Source organism: Strix aluco, chromosome 5, assembly GCF_031877795.1.
Source record: "Strix aluco isolate bStrAlu1 chromosome 5, bStrAlu1.hap1, whole genome shotgun sequence".
Classification (NCBI taxonomy): Eukaryota; Metazoa; Chordata; class Aves; order Strigiformes; family Strigidae; genus Strix; species Strix aluco.
In genome coordinates, this window is record NC_133935.1 from 4,111,000 (window position 1) to 4,136,458 (window position 25,459).

The 25,459-nt window shown below is 43.2% G+C and overlaps 1 protein-coding gene across 7 annotated transcripts; it reads left to right on the forward strand.

Moving 5' to 3' along the window:
* Positions 1-594: 594 nt before the first annotated feature.
* CREBL2 (cAMP responsive element binding protein like 2) lies at positions 595-19,247 on the forward strand. Of its 7 annotated transcripts, none has more exons than XM_074825668.1 (7): positions 595-777; positions 10,845-11,042; positions 12,187-12,334; positions 15,716-15,838; positions 16,418-16,705; positions 17,763-17,965; positions 18,822-19,247. In XM_074825668.1, exons 1-4 carry the CDS (start codon positions 763-765, stop codon positions 15,763-15,765), a joined length of 411 nt encoding a protein of 136 aa, XP_074681769.1. In that variant the 5' UTR covers positions 595-762; the 3' UTR covers positions 15,766-15,838; positions 16,418-16,705; positions 17,763-17,965; positions 18,822-19,247. The 7 variants fall into 7 exon arrangements, with proteins under 7 accessions (XP_074681769.1, XP_074681768.1, XP_074681767.1 ...); XM_074825667.1 differs by having other exon boundaries at positions 17,763-17,861; XM_074825666.1 differs by having other exon boundaries at positions 17,763-19,247.
* Positions 19,248-25,459: the final 6,212 nt, after the last annotated feature.

Below are 25,459 nucleotides of genomic sequence, written 5' to 3' on the forward strand. Positions count from 1 at the left end.
TGTCTGCAGGAACTTGAAGAGCAAAGTAAGGCAAACATAAGCAGAAAACTTGATTTTTTTTATTTTTTTTTTTTTTTTTAAATGCTCAAGCCGTTACACGGCCCAGCTCTGTAACAATCCCCAGAGGCTGCCGCGGGGCAGGACTGCAGTCAAGCACACCAGGGAGCTTGGGCACTAGCGGTGGTCACATCAGCAGCAGGAAAGATTGGGGTTAAAATTAGGGCTCGGAGCTCGAGAGAGCCTGTGCGAGAGTCACAACCGACAGTCGCCCTCACGGAGGACGGGAGATAGCGGAGGGCGGGCGGACCACCCAGCCAGGGCTGAGGAAGACGCCCGACCCTGCTGAAGGGAGGGACGGAGCCCGCCCCGCCGCGGTGAAGCGGGAAGGCCCGCGGAGCCTTCTGGGAAATGTAGTTTTCCCGCCCAGCGGTGCGGGGACCAATCGCCGTGTCGCTCGCCGCCGCGAGGCCTGCTGGGAGTTGTAGTTCATCCTGCCCCCCAGCTGGGCAGCAACCAATGGCGGTGTGGCCGGGCAAGACTACACTTCCCAGCGTGCACTGCTTCGCCGCCGCTCCCCTGCCCGCCCAGCGCGGGGCGGGGCGGGAGGCTGTAAACAAACAGGGCGGCGGGCGATGGCGGCGGCCGCGGGCCGTGCTGGGGGATTGTGAGCGTCGGTCGGCGTTGGGGCGAGGGGTAGCGGCTCCGGTGCGCTCCCTGTGGAGGGGCTGCGGCGGTGGTGCGGGGCCGGGGCTGGCGGCACACATGGATGACAGCAAGGTAAGGGGCTGCGGGGCCCGCCCTGGGGGCTGGGGCCGGTTTGGAGCTGAGGGCAACCGGTGAGGCGGCGCGTTGGTGCGGGGAGCCCGGGGAGCCCTCCTGAGCCTGAGGGGTTCAGGCTGCAAGCGGTGTGCAGGTGTGTGGTGTAAACCCCCACAAAACCTCCTGAGAGTTAATAGCTAACTGCGAGTGAGCTGAGTGCTCCTGCTAAAGGTTCTTGAAGTAACCTGTGAAATCGTCTCTTGAAGGCCTCTGGTCGCTGCCGGTAGGACGGAGGGGTTGTCCCCTTCCTTCTCGTCCCTTGCCGCATACAGTGGAGCTACAGCGCTCGGGTGCCGCTTCTGGCTTTTCCTTAAAGCTCCAGGCACGGGCCAAAGGCTGTGGTCTGGTGCAGTGGATCATAGCACCGTGAATTTCGTAGATAAATAGCAACTGTGGACAAATGGTAAGGTACTAGGGTAGGAGCTTGGGTTGCAGCCTTGTAATAGGCGCTGGTGCTTTGATTCTTCCTGCATTTTCTTATGGGAACAGCACAGTGGCATCCCTGAAGGTACAGATCTTCCCTTTAAGCAAACCAAAACATGAGAAGATGCACGAGGAATGCCCCTTCTGCCTGCTTGCACCGGGTTGCCCCTAAAGCAGGACCTGCAGGGCCTCTGTGAGGACTGAGAGAATAACTGCTGTGTTCCCTCAGTGCAGCATTTTGTAACTGAAACTCCAGGTTGAGTTTGGGTATTTCAGCTCTCTAGAGTGGTGGTTATGGTAGTATCCTGGGTTTTGTGCTGGAGATAGCTTAAGGCCCCAAGAGTGAGCTTAAGGTAGGCTGTGAGGCAGCTGTCTTCTGACTTGTAATAAATTCTGAGCTTGGCTTGAGTATTAAAACTGGTCATGTGGTAGTTGTGTGCCTGTGGTACCTTATTTGTTCTCAAGCTACCTGGTTTTCTTCCCGTTTGAATTTTACTAAAACAAAATTGCACTGCCTGTACTGATCCGCCTTAATTCAAAGGGGAAAAAATACTTGATGTAATGTCTTAGGGAATAAATCTAAGAAATTTAGAAGTGTTCAATAATTTGGCAGTATGAAGGATCACGGAATGGATTGTAAGAATATGAAGGGTTCGTGGTAACTTGCCAAATTAATGTATATACTGTTTGGTTTTATTGAGGCCTTGTCTGAAAGCTACAAAGGAGGGTGGGGGGAATCTGCATCACTGAAGACAAGCAAATGCTCACAACTGTGAGAACTGCGTGAAAGTTGATGTAATCAGTAGTTAGAAAAGCCAGAAAATTTAATTCTGGAGGCATATACAGTTTGTGAGTATTAGCTGATTTTTATTTCTTTCAGTGTTAAGAACACTTCATTTTTCCTGTATCAGAATTAACTTACTTGTAACAGGTAACTTCTTGGTTTTTTTCATTTAAAAAGTAATTTTTGGTCTATTGGTGTGTCTTGTGGAGTCCTGATAATCTGCTTTTTTCTGAAATATTTTTGGATGCATTTACTAAATAAATTAAATCTTTTCACCCAGACAGTAAGACAGGTCTTTGCTCTTTTTTTTTTTCCTTAGAAAAATTGATGTTGAGTGAAGAAAAAAAAAAGTGGCATATTTACTCTTCCTATCTTCAGTCTCAAGGACAGTTTCCTAGTATGATGTTTTTATTTAATATGTGCTGCTGAGATACTTTGTGAAGACAGTGGCATTGAAAAGGGTCCTGCCCAGAGCTACTGGGTGTGGCTGTACCTAAGGAAAGCCTTGAAAGTCTTTGTTACCTCAGCAGGTTTTTCATTAGGTAATAATCTTGGGCCATATCAGATCCTCCTATCTTCTACTGAAAATAGCTGATATTAGTCAGTAAGTGCCTGGTGCTCTGAAAGGCTTTAACTGTAGTTGTTCTGAAGGGCTGTGGTTCCTTTCAGAATGAGTTCATGAGGCTGCAGGTTGTCCTAAGGTGGCTCTGTTAAGAGCATGTTGCTGTGTCAGGGTGAGGTAAGCGCTATTTGTACTTTATTTTATCGCCAGTGTGGTCTTACAGTTTGAGCCAGCGCGTCCTCGAAATCTTCTAGAAGTTCCCCTGAGTCAAGTTTTCCTCCTTATTGAGAGGGTTGGCTGGCCTAATTGGAGAGTCTTATCTGTGAATTGAACGAGTGTGACTGTGAAAGGAATTTCCCTGTAAAAACTGAGATAACTAAACTGCATTAGTAGTCAAATAACTGTTCTATAGCTGCATCCACCCAAATTCAGTGTTTTCCTTCATCTGCATGACATAAAGAATTTAGAATTGGGCTTGCAGGCTGTAATGTTTTCCCTAATTCTTAGGGTGCTATAATTTAGCCTTACCTATTTTGAGAGCCTTAGAAAAATGGTTCATTGTAACATATTCGTCAAAATGGGAAATAAATAATAAGAAATAAAGGGAGAGGTAGAATATCTGAATGTCAGATCTAGAAAAATTTCATGTTCCAGTTCTAAAGGATGTTCTTAAATTATTCACGCAAAAAAACCCCAACCAAAGCCAAAATATGACCTTCTCTTCTTTTGTCTATAGAGCTACTTTGAAACTAGAGCTTGTTCAGATACTGGTCTCACTTCTCCTTGATGGGGTTTGAACTATTGGGTGTGCAAGGGGAAGAGTTTAGTGATGTAGCTGTTCCTTGGCAATTAATCTCAGTTAAAATAAAACTTTTATACCTCTGAAGTGTTTAGACACAGGAAAAAGGAGAAATTCTGTCACTCTGATTTCAGCCTTTATAGGTGAAATTACTTCGTTAGTTTATAAGACTACACATAACATATATTTATTATATACATTGGGAAGCAGGGGGTTTGTATTACAATAAGTATTTTTCATATTTGTGTTGATAAATAACTCTTGTTGATAACTGTTAAAATACAGTTCTACATAGCTAACTGCAATCTTTTGTATTAATTATGTAAGTTTTTATAGGATATGCTATGGCAATACTTATGAGAGTAATTAATGTCTCAGTTTATGGGTAGAAATGAGTAATTAAAAAAATTCATAACAGCAGATCACTTTTGTTATTCTAGTGAAATTAAAAGCAAACAAACAAAAACCAAACCAACAGCAACAAAAAAGACTGAGGTTGCCCTCTTTTATTACAGATATTCTTGTCCTGTAAGGAAAAGATGGCTTTAGTTTTCAAAAAGTTTAGATGAAATGTATTTTTCTTCAAAAATAAGCTGAGCTGAGCCAAAACATGAGTAGATTGAGTTTTAAGGAAAAGTGCATTTTGGAGACAATTATTATATTTAAAATGGTATTTTTTAATTTAAAGTGGGATTTTTTGAAAAAATGTATCATGCATCATTCTTAATCTTAGCAGTGGAATGTAGTAATTGATTACTTTTTTACATGGGAATGAAAATTTAGTGAAATGCACCCAACAGCTTTTTAAAATGACTTGCTAATTCAAGGCGGCTACTTATATTTGTTGGATATACAAAGGAATGTAAAAAAACAGGCTTAGGAAAACTTTTTGTTACCCAGTTCTGATGACAAGAAACCAGTCCCCCTTTTTTAAAAGAGTAGATCTCAGTCTCTTGCATATGTTTTAATTCCAGGTTAGTTTCTCAATTTTGAACAGACTGGTTCTTGGTTGTTGGCTTTCTTTTGCTTGTAAATAAATTGCTGCACTCTCTAAATGAAGAAGCAAACTCCTTTATACCTGTAAAACAGTCTGTGGCTGTTGAAAGCTGGCTCTCCAGCTCAGACTGTTTGCTCTTCATCGGGCTAGTCCCAGGGCCTTGGTCAAGGACCTTGGTCTTGAGGTCTGATTATTTCTAAACTTCCACAAATTTGCGATGCGTGAAGTGAAAGAAAAACCTTTAAATAGGTACGGTCAGAGTGTTTTCACGTGTTAACTGAGTCTGAAAAATCAAGCCCTCAGATAAGCTGTTCGTATGGGGCATTTATATTTATCGATCGAGCATCTGTCGGAGTCTCGCTCTGGTGTTCATGCAGCCTTCCCCTTTTGGGGGAGCACTTGGTGTTAGGGCAGGGGAAGGCCCACAGCAGCCTGGCTTTGAAACATCAAATACCCAGTCATGTGCGGTCCCAAGGGGAATTTTGCTGGAAGTCATAATTATGGGGATGCAAACATCCCTTGAAGGGAGCGTGGAAGCAAGTCAGAGGTGACATCTTGTGCTTAAAATTGAGAGCTTGATGGGTCTTCGTTGGTGACAGGTCCTCTAGCACGGCTCTGCCTGTGCCCCTCGTGGTTGTGGGTGCCCGGGATCACAAAGAGAGGAGCGATCTCCCAGGTGATCCTGGAATCCACTCTGAGGAATGCTTGAATGCCGCAGCAGGGACTGAGAGCTAGTGCAGAGAGCAAAGCACAGATCTGTTTTCATAATGACCTCAGCTGTTAACGAGGTGGGTTACTATGTTTTCACCCTTCAGGGCTTTTTCAGAGTATGCAGGTTTGCAAAGTGCTGGAGAATTCTCCCACCCAGGATCATGTCTAAATGTAAAGTGCTCTCATTGCTTCTTGCTTGGGAATATAAACCCTAAATGGCTTTGGTTATAATTTGAGATGGGCAATTTCAACTCATCAAATGTTGTAACAAGTTGCTGCTCAGTATCACTCAGATGACACATCAGCTTTCTCACGTTTGCAATGAGTGTGTGAAATGGATGAGCTTAAACCCTATAGAACAGCTAGAGCATTTTTATTTAATAATTGCAGCAGGCTAGGAGGATACATGTGGTGGTGTTAGTTGACCAACCCTGTTGCCTGTTTGGAGCTCTAACAGAGAGAGGTTTAAAGAAGTGCCAGGGTTCTGTTAGTGTGAACTGGGAGAATGCTTGTGGCATGTTGGTGGCCGTGCTTCCAGGCATGAGGCCCTAAGTCCTTCCTCTGGGGAAGAGGAGGACTCGCCTGCTGAGTGGTGAGGTTTCATCTGCGTGATTGCTGATTCCTGCCCTGCACCTTAACGCTCACCCATCTTGACTTGGGGATGCCTGCGTAACACTTTATGAAAATTTGATATTTATTCCTAGCTTATACTTTTTTTAAAATAGGCATTTCAGCAAAGATAGTGTTCTTTACACATCTGTGCTAAAGATTACATTCTTAGTCTACTAATTGCTTTGTATGATTAAAGTTTTAGGATTCATTTCTGTTGACATATCTGCTTAAGACTTAAAAGTGTTTGCTCACTAAATAATATCTTACATTTTTGGATCATTATCGAATGCATTTTTTCTGCCAGTGAAAGTTAACTAAATAATCTGTGTTAAGCATATAAAATGTCATGCAGTGGAGGAATAACCAGCATGAGTTTTATATGGCTACTGCGAATGGTATGCTGTGATTTAGCAGATCAGGTAACTTCGTCTTTATTAGGAGACTTGTGACCAACTTCATTTGATTACTGGTTTTGAGAAAGTGTTTGCAGGCATGAATAGATGCCTCCCCCCTATACCGTAATGAATGCAGTGTTTAGATTTTATTTCTTGCTAATCATTTTAATAGTTTTATATAAATTCTGTAGATGATCATCAGTTCCGTGCTAAGTTAAATTCTGCAGACCTATACCTTCAGCCACTGATGCAACCAGGAGATGATTCCCTGAGCTGGATCTCAAGTACTGGTTGATAGAGCATGTAAGAGCTACTTGTTTATCTGTGAATGAACTGAGAACTGCTAGAAGATGCTGAACTGGTCAATGCAATCAGCACTGCTGGTCAGTGCTTCAGATAGTATTGTTTTAATCTGCCAAATTGGTCAAAACCTGCAGATGTCACCGTGAGGCCAGCTTTATCACAGTCTTCTATCCAAGTGTGAAGGCTAGGAGCCATATTATACACGCATCTTCTTAAGGAGGACCTCTCCATCACACAATCTGGCAGTGCTTCTGGAGAGATCTACTGAATCCCTCTAATAGAAAATCCAGAAATCTGAGGGCTTTTTCTATATCGGGGCAAGTCATTGCAGCTATTTCCAATTCCAGATCAAATAATTTTGTACCTGAAACTGATGCCAGACAAGAATGATGTTATGGTCCAAGTACTGCATTAAAAAGGGAGGGAATTATGTTCTATTTTCTGAAGTCTGAGTGACCTGAAATAGCAGCTTGGTCAGATTTCTGACAAATGTGTGTCATTATTAATATTTTTTCTGACAAATTTCATGATGAAAGTTGTTCTGGGTCTTGATTTCATATGACTCCCTGAACAAAACCAGATCCCTACTGCTAAATGCTAATAGATCACATCTCTTTATAAACTTTGGAGGAATACAAAGGGAATAAAGAATGTTTGCTTGCTTGTTTTTTCTTGGTCTGCTGCCATGTTCAACATCAACCAGCACTTCTGCTTTGTCTTCTTTCTGTCACATCAGCATAGCAACTGAGTAGGCAAACATGACTAGAAGCCAGGGAGATATGGTAATGTGGGATGGTGGCAAAGGATTTATCGGGCCTTTTTTTTCCCCAGCTGGGTTGTTTAAGGTTACAGCAGGAACTTCTAAATATTGGTGAGAAAAAACTTAAAGATGCAGTGTTTGATTAAATTGCTTCCCTAACTAATTGTGCGGGGTGATGACTAGCTGTATGGTGAACTCCAGTTCAGGAGCCACGAAGACAGGTATGAGTCTTTTAGGATGGTGTGAAGCAGATTATTAGGGCCTTACTGCTTAAAGTCAGAGTTAAAAGGGAAGGAAGCTTTTAATTATTTCCATAGTCCTGGTGGTTAGAGCATTGGCAAGCAATGACCCAAGAGCTACAAGCCTTTTTCCTCCCAGAAGAGAGCTTGTGTTCAGGGCTTTCAAAAGATCTTGGGGGAGAGAGAGCAATTGGTACAGCGATCTGTAGAAAGCTCCCTACAGGGACTAAAGGGAAAGCAGTTAATTGATAATGGTGGATCCAAGATGCATTTGCAATGTGCGGAGCGGTCTACACCAGCGCCTAATTTCAAGTGCCTGCAACTGTTTTATGTCCACATCTCTAGATCTGTCCATAAAAATATGCCTTTAAACTCAGAGTATATGAGCTCATTTGATACCGTATTAGTGTAAAGATCCATTCTCCCTTGCCCTTTTCTGTGTTGATGTGACCCCTGCCTTAAAAAAAGGCACCAGCTGCCTAAAAACATACACAAGATGTTTTAAAATAAGAGGACCTTAAAAATAAATCATTCTGTGAGATTGTGGTGTTGGATGAATTTAACTGCTGTGAAGCTGTGCTGCTTGCAAGTGCTTTTCGTCGCCATTGCCTACCCAAGGTGCTGGCTGTGGAAAGGTTGGGTGCTATTTGCTAGTAGCTTTAACTTTGCTGGTTGTGAGAAACAGTGTGGTAGCAACTATTCACCTGCCTGACATTGTGGTGAAAGGGCACGGCTGGGACTAAGGCTTGAGTTATTTTGTTTGTGCGGCAGCATGGGGTGTATTGGGACTCTGACCTTGGGTGCTAACTCACTCTTCTAAGAGGGTCAGAACTCAGAGTGGCAAAGGTCTTTTAAGAGAGCTGGAGTGTATGTCTCTACAAGACCTTATCTAGCTCTTGAATTCAAAGATTTGCTTTAAACTACCTTGCACTGGCACAGAAAAGCCTCAGGTGCTAAAAGCCTTTGAGAACTGAAGTACTTTGGCTGTAGCATGTAATGTAATATCCAAAAATCTTTCAAGTGCAAGTAATAATAGGTAGCAAATTGTGAGTGCCTACAGCTCCTCCTGGGAAGACTGTGTGTATTTCTAACTCCTGCTGAGCTAGGAATACAGATCACACCACGCATAAATGTAAGTGTGGTGCCATGAGAGGACAGAGCCGTGCTTGTCATGCCTGGAAGTGGACAGTCACTTTCCTTTCTTTGGAGCTTCTTTTCCCCTTGGCCGTGGCTGGTTAGTTTTATCTACCTTGGTGAATATCGTAGCTGAACTAGAAGATTTTAATGAGAGCACCTTGGTGGAGGGAACGAATTATCAGACTGTATTCAGCAGTTCAAATGTAAAAGAGCTTGATTTTTTTTTTTCTTTACTTTTCTGAATGTGTTTGTTTCATTATCACTAGATGTCCATTAAGTACTTTCTGTTCCTCCATTTGCTTATGGTAGGCAGTTACTCCTGAATAAATTAGGAGAGGCAATATATAGAGGGTAGGATTATGTTGGCATGTGACTGTTGACTCGCTTTCCAAAGAAAGAATAGGCTCAATTGTATGATCCTTTTTTCCCTTCTTTCTAGCACATCAGTTCACTATGTTATTGTTTTTGTTGCAGCCTGCTAAGTTTATAGAACAAGTGACTTCTTTGAATGTCAAAGCCAACTTACTTTGTGGCATCACACAGTAAAAAGTGCTTTTTTTTATTATGAACTCTTGATATTTTGATCACTGCCTATTAGAAAAAGTCACATCTGTGTGCAATATGGTGAAGCACTAAGCCAGCAGTGAAATTCTTGTATGTAGGTGTGTGTGTGTGAGGTGTGTTTCTCAACACCCCCTCCATTCAAACAGTGTGGTCAGAATGCAAATAAAGAGAAGTCCTCACTTCAGAGAGGAGATGGAGGTGCGTAGCTGATGTAATGTTTACAGGGTGATACTACCCAATGGCCAGTGTACTCAGTTTCAGACCATATTTAAGACTTTCTTGTGCCATGCTCTCATGTTAGGAGTAACATATTTGGGTGGGGAAGTATAGAGTAAATACTGAGGAAACTAATCCCTTTTTTCTTTAATTTATAGCAAGAGAAACTTTCAGACCTGTAAAAAAGGAGCCACAAAGAAGGGAAAATGATTGCAAAATCAGCGCTCTATAGGACAAGAAACTGGAGGGTTACATTTCTACAAGGGAGATCTAAATTAGGCGCTGGGAGAGTTGAACACTGGGATAGGTTGCATGAGGATGACAGTTTTCTGAGGAGACAGTTTTCTAGGCTGTGTAATAATGTTTTGAAAGTAAACATGGCCAGAGTGGTTAGGTACAACTGGAGTAGAGACAGCAGAAGTAGGACTCTCTGTAACTGAGTGTCCTGTTTTGTAAAAATCCTCAGAAGATTCCTTTGAAAGAAGCTGGGACTGAGGAAGCTCAGGTCGCTAGTGAATAATTCTGACAAGTTTCATCTTTAGCGTAGGCTGAAACTGTGGTCACTTCATTGCACCAAAACTAAGTTTTGGATTCTATTGATATATAAATTTTTTTTTTCTTCCAAATTAAAGCGTCAAACTCCATAATATAATATTTCTAGAGCTGGCAAGTATTAGGGCAGGGGTTGTTGGTAATATTAAAACAGTTTCACTACAAGTTGACTACCATCTCTGTCTCCTCAGTGTCCCAGATATTCTCCTAGATATCTGAAGTAGTGTGTCTGGTTCTGGGCTCCCCAGTACAAGAGGGAAATGGAGCCACTGGAGAGAATCCAGCAAAAGGCCACTAAGATGATGAAGGGACTGGAACATCTCTCCTACGAAGGAAGGCTGAGAAGGCTGGGGCCATGTAGCCTAGAGAAGAGAAGACTCAGGGGATCTCGTGTACAAATACCTGATGGGGAGGGTATAAAAAAGATGGAGACAGGCTCTCTTCAGTGGTACCCAGTGCCAGGACTGGAGACAGTGGGTGCAAACTGGAAGACAGGAGGGTCTGTCTGAACATCAGGAAATGCTTTTTTACTGTGAGGGTGACTGAGCACTAACAGAGGTTGCCCAGAGGACTAGTGGAGTCTTCCCCCTTGGAGATATTCAGAAGCCATCTGGACATGGTCCTAGGCAGGCAGCTCTAGGTGGCCCTGCTTGAGCAGGGGGCATTGGACCGGGTGACTGCAGAGGTCTCTGCCAACCTCAACCGTTCTGTGGAGCTCCTCCAAATCAGATTAGTAGCATTTACAATAGGACTGCTTAAACACCCACTTCGCTCTGAAGTCGTATCCCTCCCTTTTGTTTTTGATGCCGTCATTGAAAACTTCATACCTCAGCCTCCTTATTTCCTCTGTTGCTCCAGAATCAGTGAAAGCGTACACAAGATTTTCTACTTGAGACACCTAGTAGGCACGATGACATGGTTACAGCATTACCTTTGCAGAACAGGATCTTTACTGTACCCTTCCTTTCCAGGTGGTTGGAGGCAAGGTAAAGAAACCAGGCAAGCGGGGTCGTAAACCTGCCAAAATAGACTTGAAGGCAAAACTTGAAAGAAGCCGTCAGAGTGCGAGAGAGTGCAGAGCCAGGAAGAAGCTGAGGTACCAGTACCTGGAAGAGCTGGTTTCAAGCAGGGAACGAGCCATCTGCGCGCTCAGAGAAGAGCTTGAAATGGTAAGAAACTGTTATTTAACCTAACCCTCAATATTGTGTGGGACCTGTCCTTGTGGACATTTGTTCTTGAAATCACTGTAAGAGTGGGATTTGGCCAGCCCTAAGGTATCAAAACATCAGTTAACAGATGCATTCAGCTGTTTGCCTGCTTTGCGTGTTGAATACGAACCTCGTGTCGCAAGTTACGCACTGGTATTGAACTGGAAGCAAGCAAAGAAAGTGCCATGGCAGATGAGTCTGTTCTCTTTTGAAGTGTTTGTTTTGGAAAACCTCTGACAGAGGTAGAAAGAGATAAAATGTGGAAGGAGATGTGTTAAATAAAATATCAAGGGGAAACATACATCCACAGTGTGTCATTGCTTCCCACAGACCTTTGTCTCTGTCGGGGAGGTTGATTCTTGCAGCATATTCTCTGTGTAGATGGTTGCACAGCTGTCCTGTGTTCCAGCATGTATAAGATGGGTGTCTTGGCCAAATAAGCTGCATTAACTGAAGAGAATGTTTCATCTGGAAGTACAGACTCAGCTCCTCGGTGATACTGCGATGAAATGTCACTGGCGCTGAGGATATTGCCTTGACCTTGCGTTAGGCTTGTTTGAATAGGTGGGGCTTATCGCCACAAGCGAACAGGATTAGGATTGGGTGGAAGGTCAGCCAACTGACCACAGGTTTTTTGGTGTGCTTTGGGGTTTGCCAACGAGGAATTTAAGATGTGGGAACTAGGAATAAGGCACATGTGCTGTAACTGTGCCTTGCACGATCAGAAAAGACCTTTTACTAGTCAATCAGCCCGAGAGTCATGTGAAATACTTGTTTTTAATAGGCCATGAACTGGAACGGTATTCTGGCATGCCAGCAGCGAGAAAATGCACAAAGTGTTCCATGTTGTTTAATAATTACAGTATTGTGCCTAGTCCTGCCACTGAGTAGCAGTTTAGTGACTGAAACAGTATTTACTGAGGCCAGGTATGCAACCATGGACATGTGCTTAGCTCATTAGTGTGCTGCAGTTTTGTGAGAGGCTTCAGCCCAATAAATTCAAACCTTAAATGAATAATACCGGAAGGTAAAGATTACAGCTCTGTTTTGTCTGCTAATGTGATCCTGGCAGTTTGCTAATGCCTAATGTGTTTGCATATTTCAGTACAAGCAGTGGTGCATGGCGATGGACCAAGGGAAAATCCCCTCTGAAATAAAAGCCCTGCTAACTGGAGAGGAGCAAGGCAAAGCACAGCAGAACTCAACCAAACTTGCCAAGGCTGGGAAGACAGAAGCAAACAGCAGCAATCCCTGTAAGTATCCAGCCTGGGATTAATTCCTATTTTGTTACATCTTTTGTGGTGTAGGAGGATGGCTGTGGTGTGGGAAGAAACATCAGGATGTGCTTTTGGGCACAAATAGTTGATTGAGGCAAAGAGCTTAGTGGGTGGTACAAAGACTTTGTGTAATGTTTACATGGACAACACAGAAATTACACTAGCTAGGAAGCGGGGCAGTTACTTTAACAGAAGACTCAATCTTTGTGTTTCACCGAGGCCTGTGAAGACCTGAGACCTTAATCTTTTACAGCATTTTCTGTTTTCCTAGTGCACGGTAAATGGAGCACATAAAACATAACTGAATTTTTGAAACTCCATCAAGAAAACATTATTCTAGCTGCAAGCACTCAAAAGTGAGAAATGCTGGACTTGGGATTTCCTATAGAGTCTTCTTTCTGCCTCATCTGTGCTTGTCCAGGGAGTGAAATAAGGTTCTTCTGGGAATTGAAAGGTGAAAAGATCACGTGATATTAAGTCTCATTCCTGATATGTACACGCAAAGGAACAGAGTTAAGGCATAGCAGGGGCGATTCTGTATCTCATAGTCTAATTTTGTAATATGTCATGCTACAGTTTAAATTCCACTTGACTGTAAATTTTTTTAGAATAGGAAGACCTAGTTTTATGTTTTTAGGAAACAACATGAAAACCACACTTGTAACTGTAACAATCTTCCCCCACGGTGCATCATTCACAGGAGGCCAATGCAGAACCTTCCGCACTGCAGCAGAGATAGCTTGGTAGCTAGCAGAAGAATGCTGTTGTGAGAGAAGTGGATGCGTCCCCAGAGGCAGGGGGAAGGATCCCAGTCCGCTGGCTTCTCTTTGCTCCTCCCCACATGAAACTCATTGATCGTGGTGTTCCTAAGCCTGCATGGAGTGGGGCTCTTGGGGTAATAGGTGTTTATGTAAGCGGAGCCTTGTTCTTCCTTTCTCTACACCACCCTCCCCAAATACAGCTACGGCAGCTTTTGGGCATTCCCAGTAAGAAATGGGGGCTGCTTTCGTGTCGGAGCCCAGAATTAGACTGACTTCGTGGTCAGTAGTTACGTGGTTGGTAACCGTTGTGGGAGTCTGAGAGGATCTCGTAACAGCTTTGCTAAAGCCAAATGGAGTTCTGTAGGTCAAGGAGAAGGAACTGGATCAAAAGCTTTCAGTAAGAAGATTTATAGTAATGTAATTTGTAACCTAAATAAAGATGTTGCTCTTAACATCCTTTTATAATGCAGTATGTCTTTTATGTTATCGGGACTCTTAGAGAGGTACTAGGTATATTCCCTGCTTCTGCCCATACCTCTTTTGCAGGATTTTGCAGGATTTTTCCCACCCCCCTGTGCTCCTGGTGAGATAGTCAAAGCATGTCTCTTCATTCCCACAGTGGCACAGCTGCCATCTCCTCCTGCCCATCGTGCCCTGCTGTCTGTCTGTATCTGCCTACACTTTGGGCCCTGATACCTTTCTAGACAGCAGCTTAATGTGAATTCTGCTGTGCTGCCCTGGCTTCCCAGCCAAAGATAATGCCAAGAACTGGTAGCAAGAACAAAAAGTTGCATCAGTTCTGTTTTATGATGAGAGGTGATGGCAAAAGGCTTGTGGGCTGATTTACTCATCCCAGATATTGAGAGAGAACCTGCCACTTTCCTTAGGCCCCTCTTTCTCCTGTACATGCTTTTGGCATTTATATGATGCAATGTGGAGATTGGAGCTCTTGGGATTTTCAGTGGGGGTTTTGCTGGCTTATTCTCGGTTTTGTTTGTGACAGTGTCTTTCTCTGTATTTTATGAAATGCATGGAACGCTTTTTAATCTTATGGTTTTTTCTTTGTTTCATAGAATAAATATTATAATGAATGACTTCGCTAGACTGAATGTTGCCTTCTTTTTATTGAACTAATTGGGTCTGTTTAGCATTATCTCAATTCAGAATTAGTCAAAAGCACTGGAAATAATAAAGTGCCATATTTCAGTCTACAGCACAGTTGTTTTCAGAATTCCATTCTGAGCACTCATCTATTAATCCTTAAGGCATGGTTTTAAGTTTATTCTCTAGACCCACCACACATGTACTTAGTTAGCAATTGCTAGAAATGTTGCATAGACATGGAAAGCTATTATGAAATGTTATGTAACACCGAAGAGGAGATGGGGAGGATATGAGGGTTCCCCTCTACCCTGTATTTTAAGCTCCAAACTGCAGTTTGTCCTGAAAGATAGCAACAAAGCCAAACCCATAAGTTTGGGGATTTTTGCCTGTGTTGAATGCTTGCCTGTCCTTTTTCTGGATTCTCTGGAGAAAAAAAACTGAACTAGGCCAGCTGTCCAGAACTACACTCTGGGAACCTTGCAGTTGGATTTGTAACATGATCATGCCAGAGGTGTAATATATTATTTTTGGTTAGAATTAGACTTACACGGTCTAGTTTCAAATGCAAACTATGCATTGTAATTAAACATATATTTGAAATGTTATGTGTATACTTAAGTGTCTTTCTGAATCAGGGATGTAGAAAACATGCAGAGGAGTTACAGTATGCGTGACCAGAACAGCTTCACTCAGCACTAGGTAATGTGACAAATGCAGCTCTGATCTCACTAGAAATACCCTACTTGCTTTCTTCCCTCCACTCTTTCTTTGTTTCATTTTCTGCGATTCCAAACAAGAAACTTTTATGGAGGAAACGGAGAGTTGGAATTTCTCATTGTGATGAGCAACAGTTTTCATCTGTTCCCCGTCAGAGTGGCTCCTGCTTCTTGGCTTAGCCAGCAGTTGGCATTACAGGACCGTGTTTGGCAAGCCTGGGCCCAGCTCTGTGGCACAAATAGTGGCATCCATGTTCTAACAGGTTTTTTGTGCTTCATGCAGATGGGACAGAAGGCTTGTTACAGCCTACATCATCTTAAACTGCTTCCTTGTTTGTTCTGCGAGTCAAAATATGTGTGACAGAGAGGCTCTAACCGCAATTTTCCGACCTGCTCTAGATGCCATAATTAATTACAAAATGTAGGATCCCCAGCAACAATAATTAGATGATTTCTGTGGTTCTGTGGCTTCCATCACGTGGCAGATTGTGCTATGTTATAGATGTTCTGGCCTTAGATGGATCTCCGGGAATCCTTATTTTGGAGTTTGAAGTTTAGCAGTTTCCCCTGAAAACAAAGAGAAATGTTTGTGGTTCGTGCTCATTTGATACTCTAATTCTTACAGTCTTCATCCACATTGAGGTGGCTCCTAGAAGTGATACAACCAGGTCCTCTGACTAGGAGTCTCATATAGTACCCTAAATAATGGGGGATGGTGTAGTCTTACCCTCATTTTGTGCAACATGGGTTCAGCCTTCCACCCATTTCTCCTGCAGTGAGTGTGTGCAGCTGGTTCTCTCTCACAAACACTGAAGAAAGGAAATAAGCCTGGAAATGCTTCATTTTCCCACTTGCCATGGAAATCTAGTGGTCAGCTAGAACCATTTGCCCAGCTAAAGGTGGGTATCTCATGGAAACTATCCACAGTCTTCAAAAAAAAAAATGCTGTCTGTAGTATTTGGTGCTAAAAACAATGCTAGAACTGTTACAGTAAGGTGTAATAAGGCTGAACTCAATTGATGCTGATGGAGTAAGCACTGTACAGTTACATTAATCCTTTTGGAGAATGTAACCCAAGGATTTACCAGATAGGGAAAATTTCATAAGAAAAACATGCAATAAGTCATGTCTTTTTTATATGCTGTGTATGTGCTTTGAGCATAGAATCCCGAAAAATGAAGTGGATACATCTAATCGACTTGTCAGTTAACTGAGAACATTTTATAATTATATGTAAAAAAAATAAATAAAAATCAGTCTGCTTTCATAATCTGATAACAAAAAGTGTTTGTCAAAGAATCTATATTCTATTAAGTGTGTTTCAAAAGACTATTATATGAGAGGCGTTTGGGGTTTTTTTTAATGTATTAGATAAATTTCAAAAAGCTTTTCTCTTTCTTGACAGCTGAAACCTGACTAGCCTTGTGAGAGTGCCTCTGACTGACTTGTTTTTCCCTTTTTTCCCTTCTACATTTTAGGGTGAAGATTAACCTACATCAATAACAAATCTAGTTCTTCCTGGCATCCCGTGAAGAGATGGAGAAGATCTGGCATCATAGTTCCATTTGCTACTTTTCAAGAAATTATAATCTCTATAATTAGCTATAAAATGACTGTTAATATAAGGACCAAATGTTTGAGACTAATCTAAAAATGCAGAGAAATCAGAGGAAAAACTGAAATAAGAACCATAGTCCTTCTCATTGTGCTTAAGAGTTGCCGCATGAGTGGCAGAGGATCGGCTGATGTAGAAATCCCTGGTGTAGGTAAGCAAGGCAAAACACCAGCTTGTGAGTCTCCTGCTATTAGTGTCACTGAGTATTAATTTTTTGTAAGTTATGTCACTAACTGAATTTCTTGTATGACTATGAATTTGTAGAGGAAACAGAAGCTTTTAATCTGCAGTAAAATCTGAGGTATCCTGTACTGAATAGCACACCAGTGGGCTAAAATTCAGCTGATGCTGTATTTATGGAATGTATAGATTTGTATATGTGGATATAGAATTTGTAGTGTCAGTTCTAGTCATTGCCTTAAGCGATTTCTGCAAAGGCTGTTGCTTGATATTATTTATACCATTATTTGTATTTTCTTTATCTTTAAATTGTAACTAGAAAATGCTGTCATTGTTCAGCTAATGATTTTCAGCAACACTTCATTAAAAAAAAACAAACCAAAAAACCCTAAACAACTGACTTGCAGTTTCTCTTTCTCCTCCATAAAAAGCACTTGGGAGGTGGAAGCTTTGCTTCCATAACTAGTGCAACGTTAGCCCTGGTCTTTTCTGTGTCTGCCTGTAACTTGTGACTGGCTTAATGCTGCTAACACTAACTGCTGTTTCAAGCAGTTCTTGTGTATGATCTCTCTGTAGTAAGGTGGGTAATGGTGACGATCTTAACTGTGCTGCAGCTGACAAGTATTCTGATGATGAGATAATTTTGTGAGTAAACGACTACCAGTGGATTATAAAATGTGCGTTTTCATGAGGCAGGCAGTTCACTGTGAACAGAAATAGCTTGCTATGAGAGGTGACTTTTTCCGTCTTTCTTACGGCAACTTTCAAAATACATTTTGATCACGTTATACAGTGCTGGCAAGAGCAGTGCTGCTCCTGTGGTAGAGCATGCCAGCAGTGTCCTCCATCCTCACTGTTTCCATACTGTGAATGCCTGCTGATGTAAGAACAATTCTTTCCTACTCCCTATCAAACGTAGATCCTGCCGTGTTGCTAGGTCAGTGTTTTCTGATTTGCATTTCTGGTCTTTTTCTTTCCTCTCCCCTTTGAAGTCTACTTTTTGTTGTGCATTCCTTTTTTCCCTACAGAAAAAGAGTCTTCTGTGAATCTCCTTTCTTGCCCAAGCGGCCTGGCAGCTATTTTCAAAAGCTGTCAAGGGTTCCTTTCCCAGAGAACTACATGAAAACGTGAGTTATTCTGCTGTTTCTCTCTGCACGCATGCTGTACCACACCCACCAACTCGCACTGAGTACCCACCCCTCTTGCATTTTAATCTCTCGCCAACATCGGTGTAAGTACCCCGTCTGCATTGCAAGCTCTTAGTATCATCACCCTTTGTAGCTCAGGACCCACTTCTTGTTTCTCTGCATAGTCTAGTGGAAGCTGTACTGATACCAGCTCACCCCGGAGCAGTTTTTAGCTTGTTGAAGTGTTGTTCTGTTCAGCTGTGTGATCAGGAGGAAGGCGACGCTGTTAGCAGCCAGTGATGATACCATTGCCCAAGTGTAGATGTTGGGTGTGTGTTCTGCTACTCACAAAGTTGTAAGTCTTCTTTCCCTTGAAACATTGAGATTTAGATAATTCTGTTACTTGTATTTTGGTAAAATTCAAGGTTGCCCAGCATTTTCACCAGTGACAGTGTTTTTGAACAAAAGAGCAAGTTCAGCTTGAGTTTATGTACCTGAAATGCTCCGTGGAGCTGGGGAGGAATTAATTTGTGAGAGGGAAAATTTTGGCCCGAGGGCCTTTACCTCGTGAACATCAGCCAGAAGAGGTTTCATTGAAGTAAATAGAATAACAGTGTTTGTTTTCCATTTAAACCCTGTCTGGGTTCTCAGATGGAGATGTCGTCATGATTTCTGATCAGCTAATTACTCTTGTGTCAATTACTTGTGTAAACCTTCTCAAGGCGATAGCTGGCTCACGCTGCAGGGATCGATTGATGAGAACAGAGCGTGTTACCATTCTCATGTCAGCAAGCTGCATTTCTCATGACTTTATTCTCAGGGTTTCCTGCCTTCCAAAATAAAATAGCAATTAGCTTTTTAATTACTAGTATACCAATGGAACCAAAGTGGATTGCTACGGGTGTTTGAGAAACAGCCAATTAACTACTTCGGCTTTCTTGATCTTGTGTCTTTTTGCAGTAGCTGCTCAGTGTTGTCATCGTTTCAATCCAATGCCACTAAAGGAGTGGCATTGTTAATGAAGCTGATACTGTCTACACACACTGGCAGATAAAAAAAGCTGACTGACAGCTGGAGAACGATGATAAAGGTTGTCTGTTTTAATCCCTCTGCCGTGAACTTCTCTCTCGTGGAATGAGCACAGTTGCAGTTCTGTGGATGTATTAATAAAAAAAATGTAGGCAGAATGATGAATGGCCTCTTGTGATGGCTTGCATTCACCCTGCATTTTTTTTAAATCGTGCTCTTTGCATGAAATGAGTCCTGTAAACAAAACAAATGTGCCTATTATTAACAGCTTTGCCTTGGTCTGTCAGAAATACTATCACCAGCTGTAACTTTAAATATCACCGGTTAACATGGATTAAAATGATTGTTACTGTAAAACCTCTTTTTCCCTGTCTTCATTAGTATCTGTTTTCAGACATCTGCGAGAATTTTCTAAAGCAGCAATTTCAAGTTAATTGGAAAGGAAGGGGAGAAGTGCAGGGATTGTCAAGGATGCTTCTAAGCGTCGTTTCTTCCACGTGTGCCACTTTCCTGTCGTGCTTGATTTGAAGCTCTGTGCGGAGATGGTAAGAGTGGAGTGGAGGATCCGTACTGATGAACTCCAGTTTCTTTTCTGTTGTGGGGAGCTGACCACCAGCCTTCCAAGGAGCATTGGGAGCTTCTGCGCTCACAATTTTATTATAGCAAGGAGCAGGGAAAACTCATCGCGTTGTGTTTCTCTTGCAGCGATCAGGCTACAAGGAAGAATCAAGTGTGGGGCTTATGCTCGGCAGGAATCATTTGTCCTGTGGGTAGATGACACTTACAGCTGTGTTATGTTGGTGGATGAAAAACCTTTTCCTTCAAGGAGTTTTATACATATATGGCATGTGGTAGATTTCTCAACAAATGAAAAATAGATGATTTTCTTAACTAGAATGTCTGAGAGATTCTGTAAAATACCTAAACTGAGCAGTTTCTGAAAGTAGTATTAATTAAAACTGAGTGTGTGAATGGTAAAAGTTTAGTCAGGTGAGCTTGAAACCCTAATACTCAGTTTTGATGTCTTTGCCTTGGAAATAGGAGCATTGCCACTCATTTCTTACACAGCCTCTGACTCTATAATATTTGGAAAACTTTCTCATGTGCTATCAGTTTTAAAGGCCGGATTTTTACCAGCTGAGGATGGTATATAAATTAAATGAGAATGTAAATTAAATGAGGATTGCAGCCTCTTTGCATAAACTCTCCTGCTGCAAGTGTACAGCAGAAGGTTTGGCACTGTGGAGGTGCCTCACAGGTGCCTCCTAAGAGATATTTGTGAGTAGGATGTCCTAATCTAAGTTACGCTCTATGTTTTAAGTTAAAAACCTTAGAGCAATAGAGTGTGTTATTAGGGAATTTTAGAAGAAAGTCATCCTGAAAACTAAGGTGAGAATGCTACTGGTCTTGCAATCACAAGGAAATCACAGGGAAAAATACGGGATGTAAGAGCTCTGTAAAGAGTGAGGAATGCTCTTATTTCTAGGTCAGTGTGGCAGGTGGGTAGATGGGCTCTGTGAGGAGCTTTTCTCTGTCCAGGTCATTGTTTCTCCCTTCACCAAGCAGGATTTTAAACTAAAGAGAGGTACCACCTCCTAGAAAGCTTTCTGCCTGCTAATGGTGAGGTTGCACTGAATTTGCTTCCACAAATGTGTGGTGTGAGCTGGAACTGTGCAAGGTGGGTGGTAACGTAAGGCCCATGCACACTATGCTCATACTGCAAAAACCATTGCAGTAAGTACATCCATGATGAAATATGATACTCAACTGTATTTTAAAAGTGTTTACTAGTATGAATAGATCTTTTTAATGGAGGAAAGATCATTATTTCCCTTGAAGACAAAACTCCAAATGCTTTGTTACCCGGATAGGAATTTCTCATGACATGATCTACAAGTGAGAAGCGGTCTTTGAAGACACAACTAGGTAACTTGGCCATCAAAAACGTTGTTTGACTATCAGAAGCTGGCTAGTAACAGGGTTAGGATATGTGGGGGCTGCTTGGGGGCAATAAACGGTGGTGTGGAGCGGTAGTGGAAAGGCAGCATGTTTGTCATCACACCCAGGACTGGAGCTCTCGGGTGGGACTTGCAGAGGTGCTTTGTAGGTTCAAGAGCAGTTTGTGGAGAGGCACCTTGTGCTGCATCACCCTCCCTTGAAATATTTTGAAACATGTGCCTATCTGACTCTTTTCTGGCCTGCACTGAAGTGGTGGCTGCCTTCTGCTGGTGTCCTAAAATTATGCGTGGTTTAGCTCTGAAAACTCGATGCTTTCTGCCGTAGGCTGGTGCTGACGGTGCAGTGCCTGGTGTGAGGGCCAATGGCTGCATCCCCAACGTCCCTCCTCTTAAGGAAAAAAAATACCCAACCTCAAGACTTCATTCTGAGAAAGATGCCCTGGAGTAATGTGAAAGACTGAGTCAAGAATGTTGACAGCAGATCAGCTGCCGGCAGTGCTGAGAGTTAATAAGAAAATCAGGGCTACTCCTGCTTCATTGACAGTGTGCCCAGGTGGCCAGGAAAGCCAGGGGCATCCTGGTTTGTGTTAGAAATAGCGTGACCAGCAGAAGTAGGGAGGTGATAGTCCCCCTGTGCTCTGCACTGGTGAGGCCACACCTCGAGTATTTTGTCCAGTTTTGGGCACCTCAATACGAGAGAGATCTCGAGGTGCTGGAGCGAGTGCGGAGGAGGGCAACGAAGCTGGTGAAGGGTCTGGAGAATAAATCCTCTGAGGAGTGATTGAAGAAGCTGGGACTGTTTAGTGTGAGGAGGAGAAGCCTGAGGGGAGACCTCATCACTCTCTACAGCTCCCTGAAAGGACATTGTAGAGAGGTTGGTGCTGGTCTCTTCTCACAGGTGATTAGTGACAGAACAAGAGGGAACGGCTTTAAACTGCAACAGGGGAGGTTCAGACTGGACATTAGGGAAAAATGTTTCCCAGAAAGAGTGGTCAGAGAGTGGAATAGGCTGCCCAGGGAGGGGGTGGAGTCACCATCCCTGGGTGTGTTTAAGGGTCGTTTGGGTGAGATGTTGGGGGATGTGGTGTAGGGGAGAACTTTGTAGAGTCGGGCTGAGGGTTGGACTCGATCTTTTCCAACCTGAATGATTCTATGATTCTGTGACAGCTAACTGGTAAATAATCTGAAACCTTGCTAGCTCTAGTTATCACTTAATTGTTTTCCTTCCTGTATTTGGATCAGTACGGAGAGGGACTCTGCAGAGTATGTGTGGCAGAGGAGATGGTAAATCTCCAGGGCTGAAGAGAAGCGCTGTAAGGCCTTTGGAAATAAGATGGGTAATTACATCCATCTGTATGTGGCCTCTGCTGACTAATTCTACATGGACTCAAAAAAAATCTGTCCCTCCTCTCCAAAAGATGGAAACAAAAGTGTCTCTCGCTCTTACTTGTACATGCAGTGAAAAATCTAGTGTCTGGCCTGGCATGATACAAGGACAAATTAAATTATTTAGTAATTTTTTTTTTTCTATTCCCCTGCAAACGTAGGACCAAATCAAGAGCTGCTCTAAAATGGTTGAGATGCTGAACACGGAGGAATTACTGCTGTCTATGCCACTTCTGAATTTTATCCAGGGACAGGTTTCATGAGAGAACTGAAGGAAGACTTTGTGTGTGTTAGCAGTAGTGTAGAATAAATCTGTGTTTTAGTTCAGGCTGCTCACCAGAAGGTGACATTTATATAACAATCTTCCAGTAGGTGTGTTATGTTTTACTAGAAGCCAGTTCAAATAAAGCTTATATAATTTATAATGGCCCATTCCACAACACTTGCTAGGTTGAAAAGAGCCAACTAATAAAGACATATTAACTTACAGAATCACTTAGGGGGCTAATAACCCTTCCTTTGAGCGTATGGGTCTGGCTTTAATAAACTTCAAATCTGCTTTTTGTTCTTTTAAACAGGAAGGATCTAATATCGAGAAAAGCTGAGCACTCAGAATTTCAGCTAAAATCAATGGCGTGTGTTCAACACCTTGGAAAACCAACTCCTAAATCAATGTCAATTAGTTCTGAAGTCAAACTGGTGGAGTTGAGGAGACTGAAAAACCTCTGGGGATTCTTAGCTGGGCATATGGAAACTCTTAAGTCCAATTATGGGTGATAGCCACCTCGCTATCACCTCTGGGAGGCTGGCTGAAAAATAGGTTCAAGTGGTGTGTGTCTGCTTCTCACTAGCCCCCACCCCTCAACTGGAAACTTTGAAAATATGTTTAACCAAAAAATCCAACTTTCTGCTGAAATAAATAGGGGAGGACATAATTTGACAATTTGTAATAGTAATTCCTGAGTGCAAGCCACTTAATACCAAAAGTAAACAGTACTGGTGGAATTTCCACTTAACGGGTGTCTGCTTAACAGAAAAAAAATGTTTAATGGTTGGCACTGTGTCATGTTCTTACACAGAAAACATTTCAGACTAAGGGGCGGATGGGCTACAGATCCAGGAGTCCTCGCTCCCAGAACTGCTGCTTTGCAGATGGGGTTGGGATGCGTTTGTGAACAGGGAATTTTTGTTTGCTCCGTGCCAAACCTGCCCTAATAACTTCTGCCAGCTTCAGCCCACGTCTGCACGCTTACGCACGCGCTCACGGACACACAGACATACCCACGCAGGAGCAGTGGTCAGTGTCCTGGGCACCGAACCAACCTTTCTGGGGTGCAGGGGTGTCTCGAGAGCTGGTGAACTCAACGAAGCTGGTGAAGGACCTGGAGAATAAATCCTGTGAGGAGCAATTGAAGGAGCTGGGACTGTTTAGTGTGAGGAGGAGAAGGCTGAGGGGAGACCTCATCACTCTCTACAGCTCCCTGAAAGGACATTGTAGAGAGGTTGGTGCTGGTCTCTTCTCACAGGTGATTAGTGACAGAACAAGAGGGAATGGCTTTAAACTGCAACAGGGGAGGTTCAGACTGGACATTAGGGAAAAATTTTTCCCAGAAAGAGTGGTCAGAGAGTGGAATAGGCTGCCCAGGGAGGGGGTGGAGTCACCATCCCTGGATGTGTTTAAGGGTCGTTTGGGTGAGATGTTGGGGGATGTGGTGTAGGGGAGAACTTTGTAGAGTCGGGCTGATGGTTGGGCTCGATGATCCCAAGGGTCTTTTCCAACCGAATGATTGTGATTCTGAGAGGTGTAGGAAACTCCAGTGGCAGTTGCTGTCTATTCTCATGTTCCTTCAAGGTGCCTTTATCCGAGTAGCGTTGCTTGGTTTAAGTCCTAAAGTTTCCTCGCCCCTGTGAGCCAGCACAGGCAGGACATAGGAACAACCACAAATCACGGATGAAATGAAAAGAGTAAATTTATTTTCTTTACCTCGCGGGGGGATGCAGGCATGGTGGAACCCAGGCCACATTAGAGGATCATCCAACCTGCTGTTTGTGCCTGTGCTCCAGGGATTTGCGCAGCTGTCATTTACCATTGTGCTTTGATCTTTCCCACAGCAGGGCAGGAGTCTCAAGTGTGTCTCTATCACAGGCTTATGTTATCAAAACACAGGTGTTCTACTTGTCCAGCACACAAGGCTAGACAACAATTAGTGTGATACTTCTCTAGAAGGGTTCAAGGCCAGGTTGGATGGAGCTTTGAGCAACCTGGTCTAGTGGAAGGTGTCCCTGGCCCGTGGCAGGGGGGTTGGAACTAGATGAGCTTTAAGGTCCCTTCCAATCCAAACTATTCTGTGTGTTTTTCTACACCTCAGTGTTTATAATCCTACTCGCCAACCTTCCATTATTTTCCCACACCATCATTAACTTTATTGATGCGTTAGATCTATCACTGAAAGAATCTGTTGGCAGTGAGGGGTTGTGAGGGAGTGTGGAGAGATTTATTTATACTGATCAGGCAAGACCTGCAGCGTTTTTCATTTCTTGCTTAGATAATCCATGATCTTCATCCTGAGTCTCTGGCACCTCTGGGGCCTTGGCAGACCAGGAGGTGCCTGGCAGTTGGTGCTGTCAAACCCACCCATCACCTGTCCTAAAATGATGGAAGGAGTGGAAAAGATATCTTCTGGCTCTGATGCCACGTCATCACTTTTCACAGAATCATCAAGGTTGGAAAAGCCCTTGAAGATCCTCCAGTCCAACCATTAACCTCACACTGACCGTTCTCAACTCCACCAGATCCCTCAGCGCTGGGTCAACCCGACTCTTCAACCCCTCCAGGGATGGGGACTCCCCCCCTGCCCTGGGCAGCCCATTCCAACGCCCAACAACCCCTTCTGGGGGTTGATTGTATAATCATCTGGGAACGACAACCCACAATGAGTATGGAGACTCCCTGGGACTGCACTTCCTTTTAAGCTTGGAGGCAAGAGGTGACTGCACCACCACATCAAGGAAACCAGCCAAATCATGACTGTAGTCACAGGGTGGATTGTGTGTCAGGTGTAGCTGCCCAGTGAAAATAGAGCTTCTTGGCTGCTGAAGTGCAGCAGCTCCTGCTTGCCTTTGTTCTCAGGGCTCCATGGTAGTTGGGGCCTGTGGCCAATGGGAGCCTCTATCGAGCACAGATCAGATTCACCTGGGTATCAATGGAGTCCCCTGGGGAGCCAT